We start from the raw sequence: 18,121 nt of genomic DNA on the forward strand, positions 1-18,121 counted from the left end.
ACAATCACGTCTTATAGGCCATTAAATGTATTGGTTTCGATAACTTCGGATATAAACGGCCAGGCCCAAAAGTTTGTTTCTTGATAAGTTCTCATAGAGCAATTTAAAAATTGTACTTTGCTATAAAACTAGTTCTTCTACGGGTTATTAAGAAATTTAATTTTCTTTAAAAGAAAGTTTCAAGAAGAATTTTTGTTTAGATGTTTGACTATTTTCGATAAGTTTCTTTGGGGCAATTAGAACATTGGCACACATGTTGGTTATTGAATTGACCGTCTTTTCCATAAATTTCATCAACTGATTAGTCTAATTTTAGATATATGTGTGTCATTTAAACAAAGATGATCAAGAGATAACACTAATTTTGGAAGCTGACAGAACCTAGTAGACAAATAATTTAAAAAATGGTCATTAAAATGTGTCTTAATGTATTTTTTGAAGTGATTTAAAAAAAATGGTTTTTATTTCACTACAGTTATTAACAAAAGGCAATATCAATGAAATTTTACTATAGCTATGTACAACGTCAATCATATCAAAACCGATATAAATAAGTTTGCATCTGAGATAGTTCCGTCCATAAATGTGCACTGGACACGACAATGGAAATGCTCTAGAAGTGTGTTTGTAAATCTACCTTCGAGTGAATAGGATTGAGTACTCAGGGCCGTATTAAAGTTTCCAAAACTACAGATTCAAACATCATCGAATTAATTTGGGATGTTATGAAGTAATATGTGGCAGACAGGAATGTTTACTTTAATCCAGAAATGGACTCATTTGCGATTAATATTTTCGACATCTTCAGTAGAAGAATGAAAATCTCGATGCCAAATGCTAAAAAAATTGAAGAAGTCTTCCTGGCCTTCAGTAAAACAACTATGGACAATTTTGTATGTAGTCTACAAAATAGCAATGACATTAGTGATAGTAAACTTCACAGTGAAACTTCAGATAGTGACGTTTCTGGTATTGTGCAATTGCGATTCTTTTTAATTTTAACATAATATTTTATATAACTGTTGTAATATGTAAAACATCCTTTGCATGTATAATCTTTTGTCATTTGGATAAAACTATATGCATATTTATAAAGTTTTATATTATACAGGGTGTGGCGTGTATAATCTATAAAAATTAAACTACAGCTTCCTGATGATATTTGTAATAGAAAAGTCTTATACGAAAAAGTGCTATCTTCGCGTTTTTTTTTTGTAAATTAAAGTCCATTTATTCAACGAAAATGAAGGCCGACCCTGTGTTATTTATTAAAAACTTTGGAAATGTTTTTATGCGACCCAAGATTCAACCTTATGATTTAAGTTGGTATAATCTAATACTAGAAATACTAAAAGAAGGTTAGGTTACATTGTCAAAAAATTTGTGCAGCCAACTGATTTTGTGTTTTATTGAATTCATTATTCACTTAATTATTAAATATTAAGCATCGTCCATCGATCAATCAGTACNTGCACTTGACATTAGTGATTTGAATTCCATAGCTTATACGACTTTTTCTCGGACTGCACCAATTTTGATAATTCGGCGTTCTGACAGAGAATAAGTTCCGGTGCTAGTCTGGCAATGTTGCCATTGCGCATCTGAAATTCTCGAACCAGATGAATTTGGTCAAGCTGTATTCCTGGTTAAAGATACATAAATAGCTACATAATGCATATTAATTGCACCACAATGTATGATTTTGTGTTACAGGTTGGCAGCATGAAAAACACCCGATACATAACGGTGACCTCGACATTCGAGAAGAGCTTCGAGACCCCAGAGCCCACTTCGACGAAGAGAACGGAGCCCCTCACAGAAAACATCCTCGCCACTTCCAGCAATTACGCGAAGGATAACAATTACTTGGATTCGAGCATCGCGACCCTGCCTCCTATTTATCTCGCATCAGACATGGAAACCCCACCTCTGGAGACGCTCACAGAGACGTTCAGCACGACTCAGACAATGCTGAAGACACACATTTTGCCTGTCGTTCGCAACGGGAACGACACCACTAGTTCAACTTTAGTGCAAACGTACATAGTAACGAGGTAAGTCGGATAATGAGAGCTTGGTATTATTTCGCCTCTAATAAGCGCCAACTCGTACCTCGTTCCGTATTTACTTGTACTCTACACGGAATAAGGACGAGCGAAAAAAGGGCCTAAAGAATTTCAAGTTTACGGGTTTGATACTGTAGAAAGTATACAGTGTGATAATTGGGTGTAAATGATTTAATAGAAGTTTTATTAAACTAAAATAAATGAGCAAACCTAATATATTTCAGTAACAAGATTCTTTCCTAAAAAAGTATCCTTCAAGGTTTTTTTATTTTTCTAATAACTATTGCAGTGAAATTATTTTTCCAAGATATTTCAATTAAATTTAACACAGAAAAGATTTTGGAATATTACCTACAAACTTATTATTTATCTAAAGGGACCATTTCATCCTCTGCTACTTCCGTGTAGTTCTTCGTATAGGGTACTCTGAAAGATAATGTAAATAAAGGAAGTTCAAATAAAAACTACTACTCTACCAAAAATATTAACTTCCTTAATTTTTTTCTACGTCCTGTAATTTGACAGGAAATTCAAAAAAAAATTATACGAAATATTTAATCCAGTGTTTCCTCACACACTATTTTAGTCTAGGAAAGTTTCCAAGACATCAAAAGAAACGTATTTGGAGCTACCCGAAGCACTGGTAGTTCTTTGTAAAAAGGACTTACCACAATTTTACATCGGTTTTAGGTAGTGTTTGGATAGATATTATCACAGCATTATGGCGAATGTCGAAATTGACCTTTAGTTTGTTTCAGAATTTTATACGTTTTAATATCTTTCAAGATAGAACCCAAAATCAGAGTATGTCATAATGTTGCTGATGTGCTAAATATTGATGATTTATGTTTTTAATCAAATTTCGTATCTTCTAAAGCAGAGCTTTTATGTATTGAAGATTATTGTACTCTTAATATTTTTCTTCTTTTCAGAGTGGTGACAGCCAGTAAGACACTACCACCCATGGACGCATATAACTTCATACCCAGCAAGACCCTGAACGAATTCAACAGCCACTTAGACGAAGCCGGATCTGAACTCCACTTGGAACTTGAATTCGGCGACCAGAACGACCAGGAAGACGGCCAGTTAAAGAAAGTAGCCTTCCAAGACCTAGACCTGGCAAATATCGGTTCCGACTTTGACTTGTCGGACGTAGATAAGTCCAAACTTGAGGGTCACTTACGTCTGAAGAAGGCGCACGCTCCACAAAAACCTACAGCGAACGAACTGGTTACTCCAGCCTTAAATCCAGATCAGCTTCAGCAGTTAGCTTTGCTGAGACTGTTAAACCCTGCAGCAGCCCAAGGCCAAGTAATCACCACCTCAAAACCAGTACTTAAAGTAGAGACAGTGTACGAAACACACGTCCTACCTGTTACCCAAGGCCAAAATACAATCCTCAGTACCATTTCCAAAATCAAAGGCACGTTCACCAAGACAGACTTCGAGTTTGGTACAAGTACCATTGCTCCTGCCCTACCCATTCCTCCTCTTGTGCCACAGATCCCACAGTTGCCACAGATACCGCAGATACCACAGATACCACAGCTGAATCCATTCCTACCCCAAGCTCAACCACAATTTGCTGTAACGTCGTCACCAGTTACCCAGAGCACTGTGATTACTCAAACAAACAGCAAGGTGCTCAAATTAACCTTTGGAGCCAAGACAGCTCAAACTACTGTCTTCTCCACGACAGTAGTGCCCACTGTTCTGACGTCATACGTGACTGCTTCTGTACCTGTAGCGCCGACTGCTGCCGCCTTTCCTGGATACTATCCTCAACCGTTCCCCGCAGGATATCCGTACGTAGGTTGAAGCGTAGGTAGAAATTATATTTATTTATTAACGGACTAGTGCAGCTTGAGTAACCCGGACTAAATTCTAGTGAATTATAGTGATATGGAACACTTGGATAAGTGATGTTTGATAAACGCGAACTGCATTTACATCGTAAATAGGTAGTGACCTTTCAATCATGTATTGTATATAAACATAAATCATTTTTTTACGAATCATCGAAGAGTTGGATCTACTCTTAGTTTGTATAGTTAGATTTAGTGATATTTTGTACTGATTCATTATTTATATTGTTATACTGTAATAGTCACTTACATGTAAAAATTTCGTTTTGTATATTTTGTAAAAATATTTTCGTGCAATAATGTATTCATCATAAGATTAATTTAATAAAAAATATTATTGTAGAAACAATTTGTTTTCATTCTCAACGAAAATACAAATATTAATAATTCCGCTACCCCTCATTCTAATTACAAGGACTAGTACAGAAGTCGGAGACTTATGCGGGAACTGGCACACTATTATTCAGTAGGCCACATGTGCGCCCAGGAACGACTTACATTGGTAAACCTTAATCAAAATTCAGTGCAGGAATAAGGGAAACCTGGAATATCTCATTAATTTGGGGAGTGGTCAAACACCGACCGGTATGAATCTCTCACATGTTCTTCCACCCTACCATACCTGCTACGAATGTAGCTAATCTATGGTGATACAACCAAGGGATCGAACCCGCGACAGTGGCATTCATCGATTCAAGTACTGACGTTTAAAACCGCTCGACCACCGACAGACCCAAAATGCAAATTATAGATTGACTTAAATTTCATTTATCACCACAGATAAATATTTTATAAGAAAAGAACAAAAAGAAAATTCTTGGGAACACAAAGAAATCAACCAAGCTGCAAAGATAAATCTAAACTTAATAATAATAATAATAATAATAATAATAATAATAATAATAGTAAATCGTCTTTATTAGAAGCAGTTAATGCAAATATAAAAATATAGAAATTGAAAAAAATTAAGGCAAAAGTTCGCAAACTCATGACGAAGTCTAGCAAAAGCTATTCACACTCAACCATATGTATGCGATAGCATGTAATTTCAAAATACATAAAACAACAGACAATCACTCAGAAAAGAATCAATAACACAATGGAAATAAAATACAATTACCTAACAATAATCAAAAGTTTAAAATAAAAATTCTCAACTATAAACTTTATACTTGAATTTGTTAATATTAAAAATTTTAAAATTATCAGGAAGAGAATTGTATAAAGTGATAGAATTATAAGTAAAAATCTTTTAAATAGGGCACTACGATGATGTGGCATTGTAAAGGTATTTCTCGAATGAACATTAGAACGCTTAACAAATTTAGTTTTTAATTAATAATAAGGAATGGTTAAAATTGTATGCACAAGATTGCCAAGATGGTGACGTCGACGATTCTCCATGTTGAGCCACTTGATTTCTACAATTTTGTGAGAAATATGATCAAATTTTCTTAATCCATGTACAAGTCGACAACATGAATTTTGAACTTTTTGAATTCTATTTTTTTCTTGTACACTAAGGCATGGACCATTATTGCACATTATTAATGAAAAAAGCAATGGATGTTGATGAAATTTATGGAAAATATGGTTAATCCAAAGAATATTTAAGTAATTTCCTTCGTTTTTTTTTGCAAATATTTGTTTAATTACTAAACGTTAATTTTAGAACATCTAAATAACGTATCGAAAAAGAAAAATTTCAAAGAGTTCAAATTAAGTAGCCCTTTATAATTACAAAGTAGGACGTGCAAAATAGCGTTATAAACAAATTGTCCCAGTGTAAGGCAAAAGCCGTTCGGGAATTCGCTCTTTTTGCATCAAATAGAGCTTATTTTTACTGTAATTTTAAAGAAATCACCTACGCCACTTTGTTTCCAAGACAGTTTTCTTATAACGTTAATTGTTAATTGGATGTATTGTATCGGGATTTTAGAGACAATTAAACAAAGGATTAAACTTTTATTTTCAGATAGTTCATGTTACAAATGTGCTAGCAGCAGTAAAAGTGGGCATGCGCGTGACCGTCGCTCTCGGTTGCGCGCGACATTTTTGATTTGAACGTTTCAAATACGGTACAAAAATCTCGCGCGCGACCGAGGACGGCGTTCAAGCAAATAGTTAATTAACAATTAATATTATAAAAAATGTTATCTTGGGAACAAAGAGGCGTAGGTGATTTCTCTTTTTTTAATTACCCTCTATTTAATGCATAATGAAGGAATTCTCGAGCAGTTTTTGCCTGACCCTGGGACAATTTGTTTATAACGCTCTTTTGCACGTCCTACTTTGTTAGTTTTAAAGGGCTACTAAACTTCAACTTTTTGAAAATTTTCTTTTTCGATAAGTTTCATTGGGGCAATTAGAACATATATCTAAAACATTAACTTCTAAAATTAACGTTTAGTAATTAAAAAATTAAACAATTAGCTGCAAAAAATTGCAGTTGGAGCAACAATTTCATGGTCAATTGAATCGGCGATTGGTACACATGTTGGCCATTGGATTGATCGTCTTTTCCATAAATTTCATCAACATACACTGACTAGTCTAATTTTAGATATATGTGTATCATTTAAACAAAGGTGATCAAGAGATAACACTAATTTTGGAAGCTGACAGTACCTAGTAGACAAATAAGTTAAAAAATGGTCATTAAAATGTGTCTTAATGTATTTTTTGAAGTGTTTAAAAAAAATGGTTTTTATTTCACTAAATTTATTAACAAAAGGCAATATCAATGAAATTTTACTATAGCTATGTACGATGTCAATCATATCTAAACCGATATAAATAAGTTTGCATCTGAGATAGTTCCACTCACAAGTGTGCACTGAACACAATGGAAATGCTCCAGAAGTGTGTTTGCAAATCTACGTTCGAATGAATAGGATTGAGCACTCAGGACCGTATTAAAGTTTCCAAAACTACAGATTCAAACCTCATCGATTTAATTTGGGCTGTTATGAAGCAGTATGTGGCAGACAAGAGTGTTTACTTTAATCCACAAATGGTCTCATTTGCGATTAGTATTTTTCAACATTTTCAGTAGAAGAATGAAAATCTCGATGCCAAAAAATTGAAGAAATCTCCCTGGCCTTCAGTAAAAATTGTTATGGACAATTTTGTATTTAGTCTACAAGATGGCAGTGACATAAGTGATAGTAAACTTCACAGTGAAACTGCAGATACTGACGTTTTCTGCGACTGTAATTCTTTTTTATTTTAACATAATATTTTATATAACCGTTATAATATATAAAACATCCTTTGCATGTACCTATAATCTTTTGTCATTTGAATAAAACGTTTTATACATATTTTTAAAGATTTATATTATATTTTTATATTATATTACTTTATATTATACATTAGGTACATTTTCTATACAGGGTGTCCGTAAATTTCAGCGACAACGTTTGACTGCATATTCACGACGATAAATAAATACGATCTACGAAAAAAAGTTAAATGAAAACCTGTGCAAAACCGTACTTATCTTATCAACTTCGACGTCACCTGTTACATAGGTGTTGTATAACAATGAAAAAGTAATATTAACGGTCGATAGAAGGAAGCACAAAAAACAGGCACTTAGGTAGGAAATTCTGGAAGGAAGCCTAGTTAGTTGAAGATAGGCAGTTGAAGTGCGAACAGTGTGGAGATCGGTAGTAAGACGATCGGCGGGCAGTGTGTCAAAGTAGTGAAAAGTTAATTGTTTAAAGTGTTATTAGTTAGCAGGTAATATTCTTTAAGTACTTTGTTGTTAATTGTTCTATGTAATCTTATGATTGTGATGGTTATAGATGTTTCATGATAATAATTCTTTGTATGTTTAGCTTCCATTGCTTTATGCTCAAGGGCATATATTTTTCTAAGGTAAAATTGTTATAATTATTATTAACGATTGCTCATTATTTATTTCATGTTAAAATATATATATTGTGTGGGCGCCCAGACATTACAATAATGACTCCTTTGATTCACATCTAACTTGTTTTTGTCATGATTACGTTGTTCGTAAAATATAGATGTTTCATGATAATAATTCTGTATATGTTTAGCCTTCATCATCTTACACTCAGGGGCGTATATTTTTCTAATATAAAATTGTTACAATTATTATTAAAGATTGCTCTTTATTTCGTACATGTTAAAATATGTATATCGTCCTGCCCAGATATTGCATTAACGACTTCTTTGTTTCACATTTAACTTATTTTATCAGGATTAGGTTGTTCTTTGATTCATTGTGCTCACTTTATGTCATACGTCTATACAAACCTTGTTGAAGTTACTAACATTTTCGCCCGTGCGGAACGAATCTGGATTAAGCTGGATTGCCTCCCGCATGGGACTACGGTGTTGAGAAGGATCTTCCGAAATATCAACTTTAGCTGGATTGCCTCCCGTATTATGGGACTCCAGTACCTTCTGGCCCTGCCGGCTAACTAACACCAAACCTCTACAGTTTTACTTGGAAGTGTGTATGACTAATATGAGGTAACAGATGACATTTAGTGATACATTAAATGAGACAGCTCTTATTTATCATTAGCAAATGATCTTAATTTATACCTTTGGTTAGCGGTTGTTTTGTATTTATATTTGGGTGGTAAGAGCAACGATCGTGGGTTTCTCTGCCATGCTCTTTCCCCACAGGAGCTCTAGGTGAGTCTGGCACTTTCATTTTATATTAAATGGTTGTTAATGTTTTTGTTGTTCTTTCTATTTGTCAGATGTTTAATTTGAAGAGAGACTGTTGTACGTAAATAATAAAGTTAGGTGCATTTACTCTCTTTTGTTTTATAAAATTAAGCCATACATCCCCTCAAAAAAAGTTAGTAGCCAGCGCCTTCCGGTCCATTAAAAATATATACACACAACGTAGGTATTCCTTATGACGATCACATATTTCTGGCCACAACTACGTTTGTATTCTTTTTTCGATCGAACCTAGGGTTGTTATACTACAAATCTTTTTGTTTTTGAGTTATAGGGCTTCAAAGTTGTCAAAAGTAAAACTAATTTAATTAATAACTTCATAACCCTTTTACCGATCGCGTTAAAATTTGGTACATTTATTTGGACTATTATTGCATATTATTTCTTAAAGCTGTAGTCAAATCGATATACTGGGTGATAGTTTTCTCCGGTTACATCTCCCTCTTAACGGTCAAAACATTTACAGTGGTCGTACTTTTTTAAAATGGGCAACAACATTGAAATGGTCGCTTTATCTAAAAAAAATAGTGTCCTATAAGAAAATCGCCTACAGAAAACCATTCTTGAGAAAAATGCCATTATTTGCAGGTCTGTACGTTTCGGTTTGTATAGTGGTGTCACGAATTTAAAACTTTGAGTTCAGTAGGCGATGAAATCAAGATGTCGATTGCTGTGGCTATCAGGAAATGTCATTATTGTCCCGTTTCTTTAGAATTCTCATCACTCTACGTATGCAAATTATGAAGTGTCCGCAGTGCATCAAGACATTTAAACGGAGTTGTAAATTTTCATAATTTGCATGAGTGGAGTAATGAGAATACTAAAGAAACACGAGAATAATCACATTACCTGATAGCCACAACAGTCAAGATCCTGTTTTCATCGCCTACTGAACTCAAAGTTTTAAACCGAAACGTACACACATGCAAATAATGCCATTTTTCTTAAGAATAGCTTTTTCTAGGCGATTTTTCTCTAGAGACAATATTTTTTTTAAATAAAACGACTTTTTCAATGTTGCCGCCTGCTTTAAAAAAATACGACCACAGTAAAAGTTTTGGCCGCTAAAAGCGAGAGGTAACCAGAGAAAATTATCACCCAGTATATCGATTTGACTAAAGCTTTAAAAAATAATATGCAATAATGGTCCAAATAAATGTACCAAATTTTAACGCGATCGGTAAAAGGGTTATGAAGTTATTAATTAAATTAGTTTCATTTTTGACAACTTTGAAGATGTTTCGAACATTCTGTTCAACGGCGAATTTTGTCCAGAGTTAGTGTGATAAAATGACCCTTGAAATAATGTATTAACTCTAAAATTTCTGGATGGTACATAAATATTTACAAGATTTAATAAGTTAGAAGAGTCAATTAGATTATTCAGAAGTTTAAACAAAAATATTACGTCATTCTGATTTCCCTTATTTTCTAAAGATCCAATTTTAAATGCTTGTTGCAGAAAAGCCCAATTCTGCAAAGTATATACCCCGGTCACTTTAAAATTTAGGTATCTAAAAAATTTGTTTTGGATAGCTTCAAGACGGGAGTTATGAACCACATACTGGGGTTCCAAACGGTTGAAGCAAAATTTATTAAACTATAGACATAAGCAAAATATAATAATTTTAAGGAATTTAACCTTCTAAAATCCTTAGATACTCTGATGATAAACCCTAACATCTTACTACTTTTTAATGTAATGTAATCTATATGTGGGGAGAAAGTTAATTTTCTATCGAAAATAACACCTAGGTCTCTTATGGTTAACAATTTCATTTTAGGTGCAAATCTAAATTTACAATTTAAAAAAAGTTATCTTTAAAATATACCTACACCAAGTAAATGTGAATATTAGGTACTTGCGACTTGATGAATGCATTGTATTGCATATAGTGCATATTTTTCCCCAGAGCAAATATCGCCACAACGGCAACGTTAGAAGCATTTTAACTGTCAAGTGTAGTGAAATTTGAATATGTCTGAATTGTTGGATGCAGATGAACCATATAAAAGTCTGCTATTAAAAGTGTGTGCAGGGGAGGAAGCTGAAAAACATCCCTCTAAAATTTCACAGTTTAACACGTTTAGAATTTCGCAACCCTACACATGGAAGCATCGATTTTTCAATTCTGCTTAATTGCACTACTTAATATTTCATAAATCATGAACTTTTGAGGACTCTCCGGAGGGATTACTGAACATTCACTGCGCGCTCCACCCGGCAAGTCACTGATGAGGAGTTTTTATTTTCTGCTTCGCTAGGAAAGTTTTGAAATATGCTTTTAGGTAGACACCATACAGAGCGAGTCAATTTTGATTAAATTTCAGGTTAGAAAATAAGCGACACGTTCTAGAACTCGATTTTCAAGGAAAATTTAACCGGCACATCAGATAGGTATTTCAAATATTATTTGTTTTCTAGTTATACTTTTATACAATGTTTACAAATGTTTGTAAAATCGTTTACAAATGTCAACTCTTCTTAACTTTTTTATTTTTAAGTCTAAGAAAAATAAATTCTAAATAGAAAAGTAGTAGGTATTAACTAGAATCTTCTTATGATTATGCACAGGGTGTTCTCAAAAAGCGTGGCAAATTAAACTTATTTCTTTTCTAATGAATTAATAGATTAATTATGAGAATGATGTGTTTTTTTTCTTTTGGGTGTTTTGAAAAATTAGTAAAATAAATCTTTGTCCCAACAGAATCAGTCATGGGTTACTTTTATGAAAATAATTTTGCCTAACAAAACATTTCACACTGAAAAATGCAGACAAATACAAAATACAGAGCCACTATATTTCGTCCACTGCTTTTTTGCTCTTCTGAACTTGATGTTTCGTCTTTAATGATTTTTGACAGTTTTTAGTGGCATTCAGATAGTTCCGACTTAAGTCATATGGATACATATTTTGTGAAGTTACCATAGAAATAGACTTTAAGAAGTAGAACCATTAAATTTTTTATAATAACTAATTTAAAATTCAATTATAGGTTATGCGTAGAACAAACTGAAATGCCATTTTAAACAGTTATTCTTGATATGAACAAATTTTCATACAATTCATTTACATATATATATTTTTCATTTTGAAGAGGAAGAAAAAAAAGCAAAATTGTACCTTCTACCCCATTAGATAGTCTACTTCAGTGACGGAAATATACACTGAATATTCCGTTGAGAATAAAATTCAAAAGTGATTTTTAATGCTAGGTAGGCATAAAGTACCTTGTTGTTTCTCACAGTATTAAAAAAATGTGAGGGTTAATATTAGAATATGTATATGTTTTTTAGAAACCGTGAAACGATAACTTTATTCCATGAACAATTTTGTTGGACGTGCCATTTTGCATCATTGAGACTTCAATTGGCCCCCTAAATTAGTAACTTAACACCACTAGATTTCTTTTTGTGGGGTTGTGTGAAGGATGAGGTGTACACTACTGTTAAAAAAGAACGATTGAAACGCAATATCCGAAATGTAATTAGCAATATATATTCGCAATTATGCGAAAAAGTTATGGAAAATTTCCTAAAATGAATTAGAATTATTTGCAACAAAAGCATTTGGAAGATATTGTCTTCCATATTTGATCGCATGGTCTGCACATTGTGTTGGATTAAAAATATCACTGTTAAAAATAGACATTACTTGGTTTCATTTTTTCATTTTTACATTTAAAATGAAAGACCCGTTAATTATCTAAATTGCCTTTATAAAATGCCAAAATTTCATAAAAGTTTCCAAAAAATTAGTTTTTCGATATAATTACTAGGTTTCTTCCAGCAAGCTACTAGCGATATTGCAAGCTGCTCGGAGTATGCACTTATAACAATTTGCCATGTGCAGTAAGAATTTTTCAACGGAAAATTATTAGAGCGTATACTTCTGGTAGTTTCCAACATTTCAAGAAACTTGCTGGAAAAAAACAACTGTATTTGTTAATGTTCCATGAAGCCTGCGGTCACGAGTCATCAAATGTTGTCAAATATGACTTTTTTAAGTAAGTAGCCAATGAATCGAATGAAAAATATAGTGCTGATAATAAATTTTAATTTAGTAAACTACTAAACAGATTTTTGGAGATCAATCGTTATCATTTAATAATTGAAACAATGTGACAAAAACACAATATAAGAATAATCTAAAAGCATACAAGAAACACGAGTTAGTAAGGATTTCTTTTCAGGGTCTGTCGAATATAATTCATATTCCTGGTTTGCAGAAGCGGCCTATTATGGTTTCCGTCGCTAAGTTACCGGATTACTGGTTTTCTTAATCGGAAAAATTATGTTGCCCGTGGATTTGTGCGGATATTTTCCAGATATCTGGGTAATCCACAGTTATGTGATGCGATTTCGTTAATCTTAATTATAGAATTTGATAATATTAAAAAGAACAATGTCCTTTCATTTTTCAGAGAGTTATTGAATATGCTGCTTTCTTAACGAATGTCATTCTTAATTTATAATATCGTCAAACGATCTTTTGACAACTAATTCAGGATATCATATATTTATATATTTTTAATCAATTCTAAAATTTAATCTTTTGAAGAAATTCCACTATATTGTTTACAGCACAATTTTAATTTTTTCTCTGTTTATTTGGATATTGTGCCTGTTGTTTGCCTGTCAAAAATCTCACATTAAAAAAAGACAAATAAACAATACACAGAATAATCTGTTTTCGTGAGAAATTACAGTTTCTTTTTGAAATATGTTTTTACAGTTTAATTTTTGTTTTTTTATCTTCAAGCACTATAGAGATGTATGACATTTGTTTCATTGACACTTTTTTAAATATTTTTACTACAGAAGACTCCAAATTCACGTGATAATAAATAATTTGATACGCATTTTTGACCGTTTAATAAAATAATTGCACTTTTTTATTTTCTTTTTTTTACTATTTTCTTTCACCAAAACCCAGTTTGCTCATTTTTCAGATTACTGTATTTTATGTAATCTTTGACTATAACTGAACAAACAGAACATTTTTACAGCTTGAAGATGTGGAAAAGTACATTAGAAAGTTGTTCTTTACATCGTTCGTAAAAAGGTAATTACTTATCATTTATTACTGTTCTGTTTTAGATAATTCCTAAAAAGTGACAATATGTAACACGACCTTTTTCAATACTTGCACTTTAAATGGCATTATCTTTTAAGAATTTCAAATTCTAAGCACACTCTAATACAAACTAGATTGCTGTAATTTCGAAAGTTAAGTCGTAAATAAAAAATATAGAGGTGAGAAAAATTAGAAAAATAACCGCTTATCTAAAATACAATACAAGTCGAGGCTTGAATAGGAGAGATCAGTCTGGGCTGATATATACCACCACCCTATTCCGCCGATTTAACTTTTTAACAAATTTTTTTAAATTTGTAGGTAATCTTACAAACGTTTGCAAAATTTCAACTCAGTATCTCAGAAAACAACGGAGTTATTAAAACCCAGATATGCCTGAAATATTTTTTCTCTAAGTTTTTGGTGAAAACTGCATATTTATTAAAGAAATGTTATAATAAAATGAATTAATAAATGACAGAAAAAAAATATTTTTTGTGATATAATCGATTTTTGAATGTGTCCTTAAAAAAGGACAGTAGGCAAATACCCATAAAATCATAGCATATTTATAAAAACTAGATAATTTACGAAAACTGTTTATTCAATATAATTACAACATAAAAACATTTTTTTGGTAATTAATTGTTTACATGGAAATTTTGAATGCATTCCATATGCAAAACCACATTGCATTTCATACATTTTTTTTGGACTTTTTTATGGCAACTTCGACATCGCGTTTGCTTGTCCTGTCTAACCAAAAAAAGTTCTTGATTGTCAAAGCGTGTTTCGACATTTTCTAAAGATGAAGGTCTTCCTCTTTTCCTGCTTTTGTTAGATGATAGTAGGCTTAGGGCAACCTGTCTGCGAAATGTTAGGTGGTCTAATTTTCTAGATCCACGAGCTGTTTAATTTCGATGGAGCTGCCATGCATTTTGTTCCGCAACATCAAGACAGTAATCAATCAAGCAAAAATACCACTTTTTTCCACGAATGGAAGTGCGATACAAACTAATATTTTGATCGCAGCGATCCACCCCTCCCATAAAGCTGTTGTATAGGTATACATTATGAGGCTGATTTAAAAGGGCTCTACTGGTAAATTATTTGAAACCACATTTACGGTATTATTGTCATGCCATTTGACAATAACTACCTTGTTATCGCAGGAACGATAATCAAAGTCACTGTATAATATGCAAAACCTGCCTTAAAACACAATCGAGTTAAAATGATGTGTCAAATATGGTTTGTACTTTATTCTATTATGGCGCCATCTATTAACAAAATTGTAAATTTCATTTTGGGGGAAGCTAAAGGAACCTGTAACGAGTGTTCTTTTTTAAGGACACTAGGCATAACTGGATTTTAATATAAAAATCGTTCTTAAAATCTTAAAATTTTTTGTCTCAAGAGTGGGGCATCCAATTACAAATGACGTAATGAAAAACCCATTATTTTGGCTAAACTAATCTGTAGTTAACGGCTTGCTCTACTAATTTGTGACACCCAGTATTTGAAATAATTTATAATCCAATATTTCAAACTTGCTAATTAATTTGTGCACTAATGTGCAAGATATATTGAAAACTGCAATTATATCGAAGTCTATATCTCCCATTAAAATTTGAAAGTAGTTTTATTTGCAGACAATAATTTTGAAAAATTGTGCAAGGTGATTAAAAAAACTAATTATAATTTTTAATTATAAAAACGACATCGCTACCCCTACATCTACTCCCCTGGTAATTTTATTTCTTCACCAATACCTCTAAATTAAGTTCCTGTAAGTTTCAAATTTTTATTTTATTCGTTTCGGAATTATTAAGAAATTTCAAGTTATTATACTTAGATATTTATAAGGTCATACCTCCATAAATTAATGTTTATAATTTTCCAGACTAAATTTTGATAGTTTTCCATACGCTTCAGTACGTCAAATAATCACGGACCACCCTGCGTCCGTTCTTTTCTTTCTCGTATCTTATTTCATCTGAAAATGCAAACGAAGTATCTTATTTCACCTAAAAATGCAAGCGAATATCCCTTATCAGATTTACTTTCGTAAACAAGTCTCGAGGACTCAATGCAATCCTGAATGCATATTTTATTAATCCACTTGTGCGTTTTCGAAAATAAAGTCATGGATTATCGACTAACGGATCTGGCATTTTTGATTTCCAGTCACGTCCCGAAAGCCTTTGTCTCTGCAGAATTGCAAAATCAGACGGGGATTTCCTAGGGGAGGGAGCTATAAAATTTCGCTGTACTTTCCAAATTAGCCTAACGTATTTTAAATATACATAAAGACATTATGTACTTAATCACGGACTGTACAGTTCCTAAACCATGTCACAAAGCGAATACACCTCCGTTCGAATTTACCAAACCATTATTGTTTGCAATACGATTTGTATCACGGTGGTGTGACCATGAAAAATGTCCCTTTCAGTTCCATTTCGAGGGGAGCTAAATAATAAATGAGAGGGACGCAGCCACGCACCGACGTTCCTCCTCGGGGTCGAAAATACCGATACAGTGCAGACTTCACCTTAGGGCGGAGTAATATAATAAGACCTGGGTAGGTGAGATTGATGTTTCTCTCCTTGCACTAAATGGATTGACGTTACACACTGCAGATGTCAATTGTTAAGGTTCGCCTGGAGGTGAGAGCAGCCGAAAATTGTTGAGTGTTACTCGCCCACTTTTTATTTTTTTGTCGCGTTGATTGGTGGGAAGCAAATTGAAAATCAGAAAATAGAGATACTACGCTTGATGGTGTTTTGTAGCATTCTACTAAGATTTCACAAAATTTATATTTCACATTTTGACATTACATAAATAATAGTTTGTATTTGTAGGTGATTTATTTGAAGTAAAAAAATATACAGGGTGGTCCGAATTTTATGCAGGAAACTTCGAGGGCAGATAGATCTCTTTAAAATAATATGTGTTTGTCTTATAAACATAGGTCTGGAACGGCCTCGTTTTAGAGGTACAGGGTGTTGAAGTTGTTAAAAAAGAGTTATTTTTTTGTTTATATCTCCGGAATCCATCGACCGATTTCAATAAAATTTGCTACATATAATATATGATAGTAGGCCTTGTATTTCCTAAAATATGAGCTTTAAAGGTTCAACCAGTGGTGTACAACTGGACAGGGGTCACCCCATTTTTTACAAAAAAACTTACGCCACTGCATTTTTTACATGTCATTGTAACTGATTTATATTTTAATGCACAAAATACGTAAAAAAGGTGACTTTAATTTTTTCCCTAAGATTCGCCGTTCTCAAGTTATTCATACTAATACAATCCCCTTGTGGCAGACACTTCTAATGATAATATTACAAGAATATTTGTTTATGTTTAAAAGTAAGTGCAATTTGTAAGCACGTCAACAAAATTATTTACACTCCCTTCTACACCACCTGTGAGGTAGTGTGCTATATAAACAAAAAATCAATTTTTTTTAAAACCTCAACACCCTGTATCTCTAAAAGGGGGCCGTTCCAGACCTATGTTTATAAGGCAAACACATATTATTTTAAAGAGATCTATCTACCCTCGAAGTTTCCTGCATAAAATTCGGACCACCCTGTATATTATATTGTATTTTAAATATTATGTCATGTTATGTTAGTGACTTTTTATTTTTGATGTTTTAATGTTTTAATTATTGTTAATTTTTAGTTGGGCGCCATTTGATTAATTTATATTAATATTTAAATTTGAGTTTGAATTTGTTTTTACTGAGAGTAGAGCTGACCCAACTTCATGGTGTGGTTTCCTGTAATTTTATTTTGTTTAATTTGTTTAAAGTAATTTAAAATGAAAGATGTTTTTATAATTTTACAAGTCTAGATATACCTCTATTACAATTTTTATATGTAACTGTAATGTTACAATTGACAAAATTTTAAACTTAGACTAAATAAAACAATTACATAGAATTCCCTCTCTTAATCTAAAGTCTCAATGTTATGATTTGATCTTATACTGTCGACATGTGAAGATTTGATAAAATGAAAATTTGGTTTTTCGTCATATGCATATTTACATTTTTAAATTTATGTATTTACTATTTAAATTTAATGTTTGAAAGTGTAATTTGGACAAATTTTATCTGTATGCAATTCACAATGCCTTTGGTCGTTATGCTAGTTTCTTCTTCAACTCTGGAAATGCGATGGGTCCATTCGCTGATATAGGTCGTAGATAATTCCGCGTTGACGTCCAGAAGCTCGTTCTGACTGAAATCCACTATGATGTTACCAGCCGCCACTGCACTACACTTTTTGATTTTTCCACTTTATTTATTTCACTACTTTTTAACCTGTTCAGATATTATTGTTGAACTTTATGTTCACTGGAAGTA

The 18,121-nt window shown here is 32.6% G+C and overlaps 1 protein-coding gene across 1 annotated transcript; it reads left to right on the forward strand.

Moving 5' to 3' along the window:
* The first annotated feature begins 1,690 nt into the window (after positions 1 to 1,690).
* LOC111691614 lies at positions 1,691 to 4,261 on the forward strand. Its single transcript, XM_023454722.1, has 2 exons — positions 1,691 to 2,054; positions 2,999 to 4,261. Exons 1-2 carry the CDS (start codon positions 1,693 to 1,695, stop codon positions 3,885 to 3,887), a joined length of 1,251 nt encoding a protein of 416 aa, XP_023310490.1. The 5' UTR covers positions 1,691 to 1,692; the 3' UTR covers positions 3,888 to 4,261.
* Positions 4,262 to 18,121: the final 13,860 nt, after the last annotated feature.

Source organism: Anoplophora glabripennis, unplaced genomic scaffold, assembly GCF_000390285.2.
Source record: "Anoplophora glabripennis isolate ALB-LARVAE unplaced genomic scaffold, Agla_2.0 scaffold331, whole genome shotgun sequence".
In the NCBI taxonomy this organism is placed as follows: Eukaryota; Metazoa; Arthropoda; class Insecta; order Coleoptera; family Cerambycidae; genus Anoplophora; species Anoplophora glabripennis.

Coding starts and splice junctions, on each gene's coding strand:
- LOC111691614 (XM_023454722.1), top strand. CDS start 1,693: ATGTATGATTTTGTGTTACAGGTTGGCAGCATGAAAAACACCCGATAC. Junction 2,055..2,998: donor CAAACGTACATAGTAACGAG/GTAAGTCGGATA, acceptor TCTTCTTTTCAG/AGTGGTGACAGCCAGTAAGA.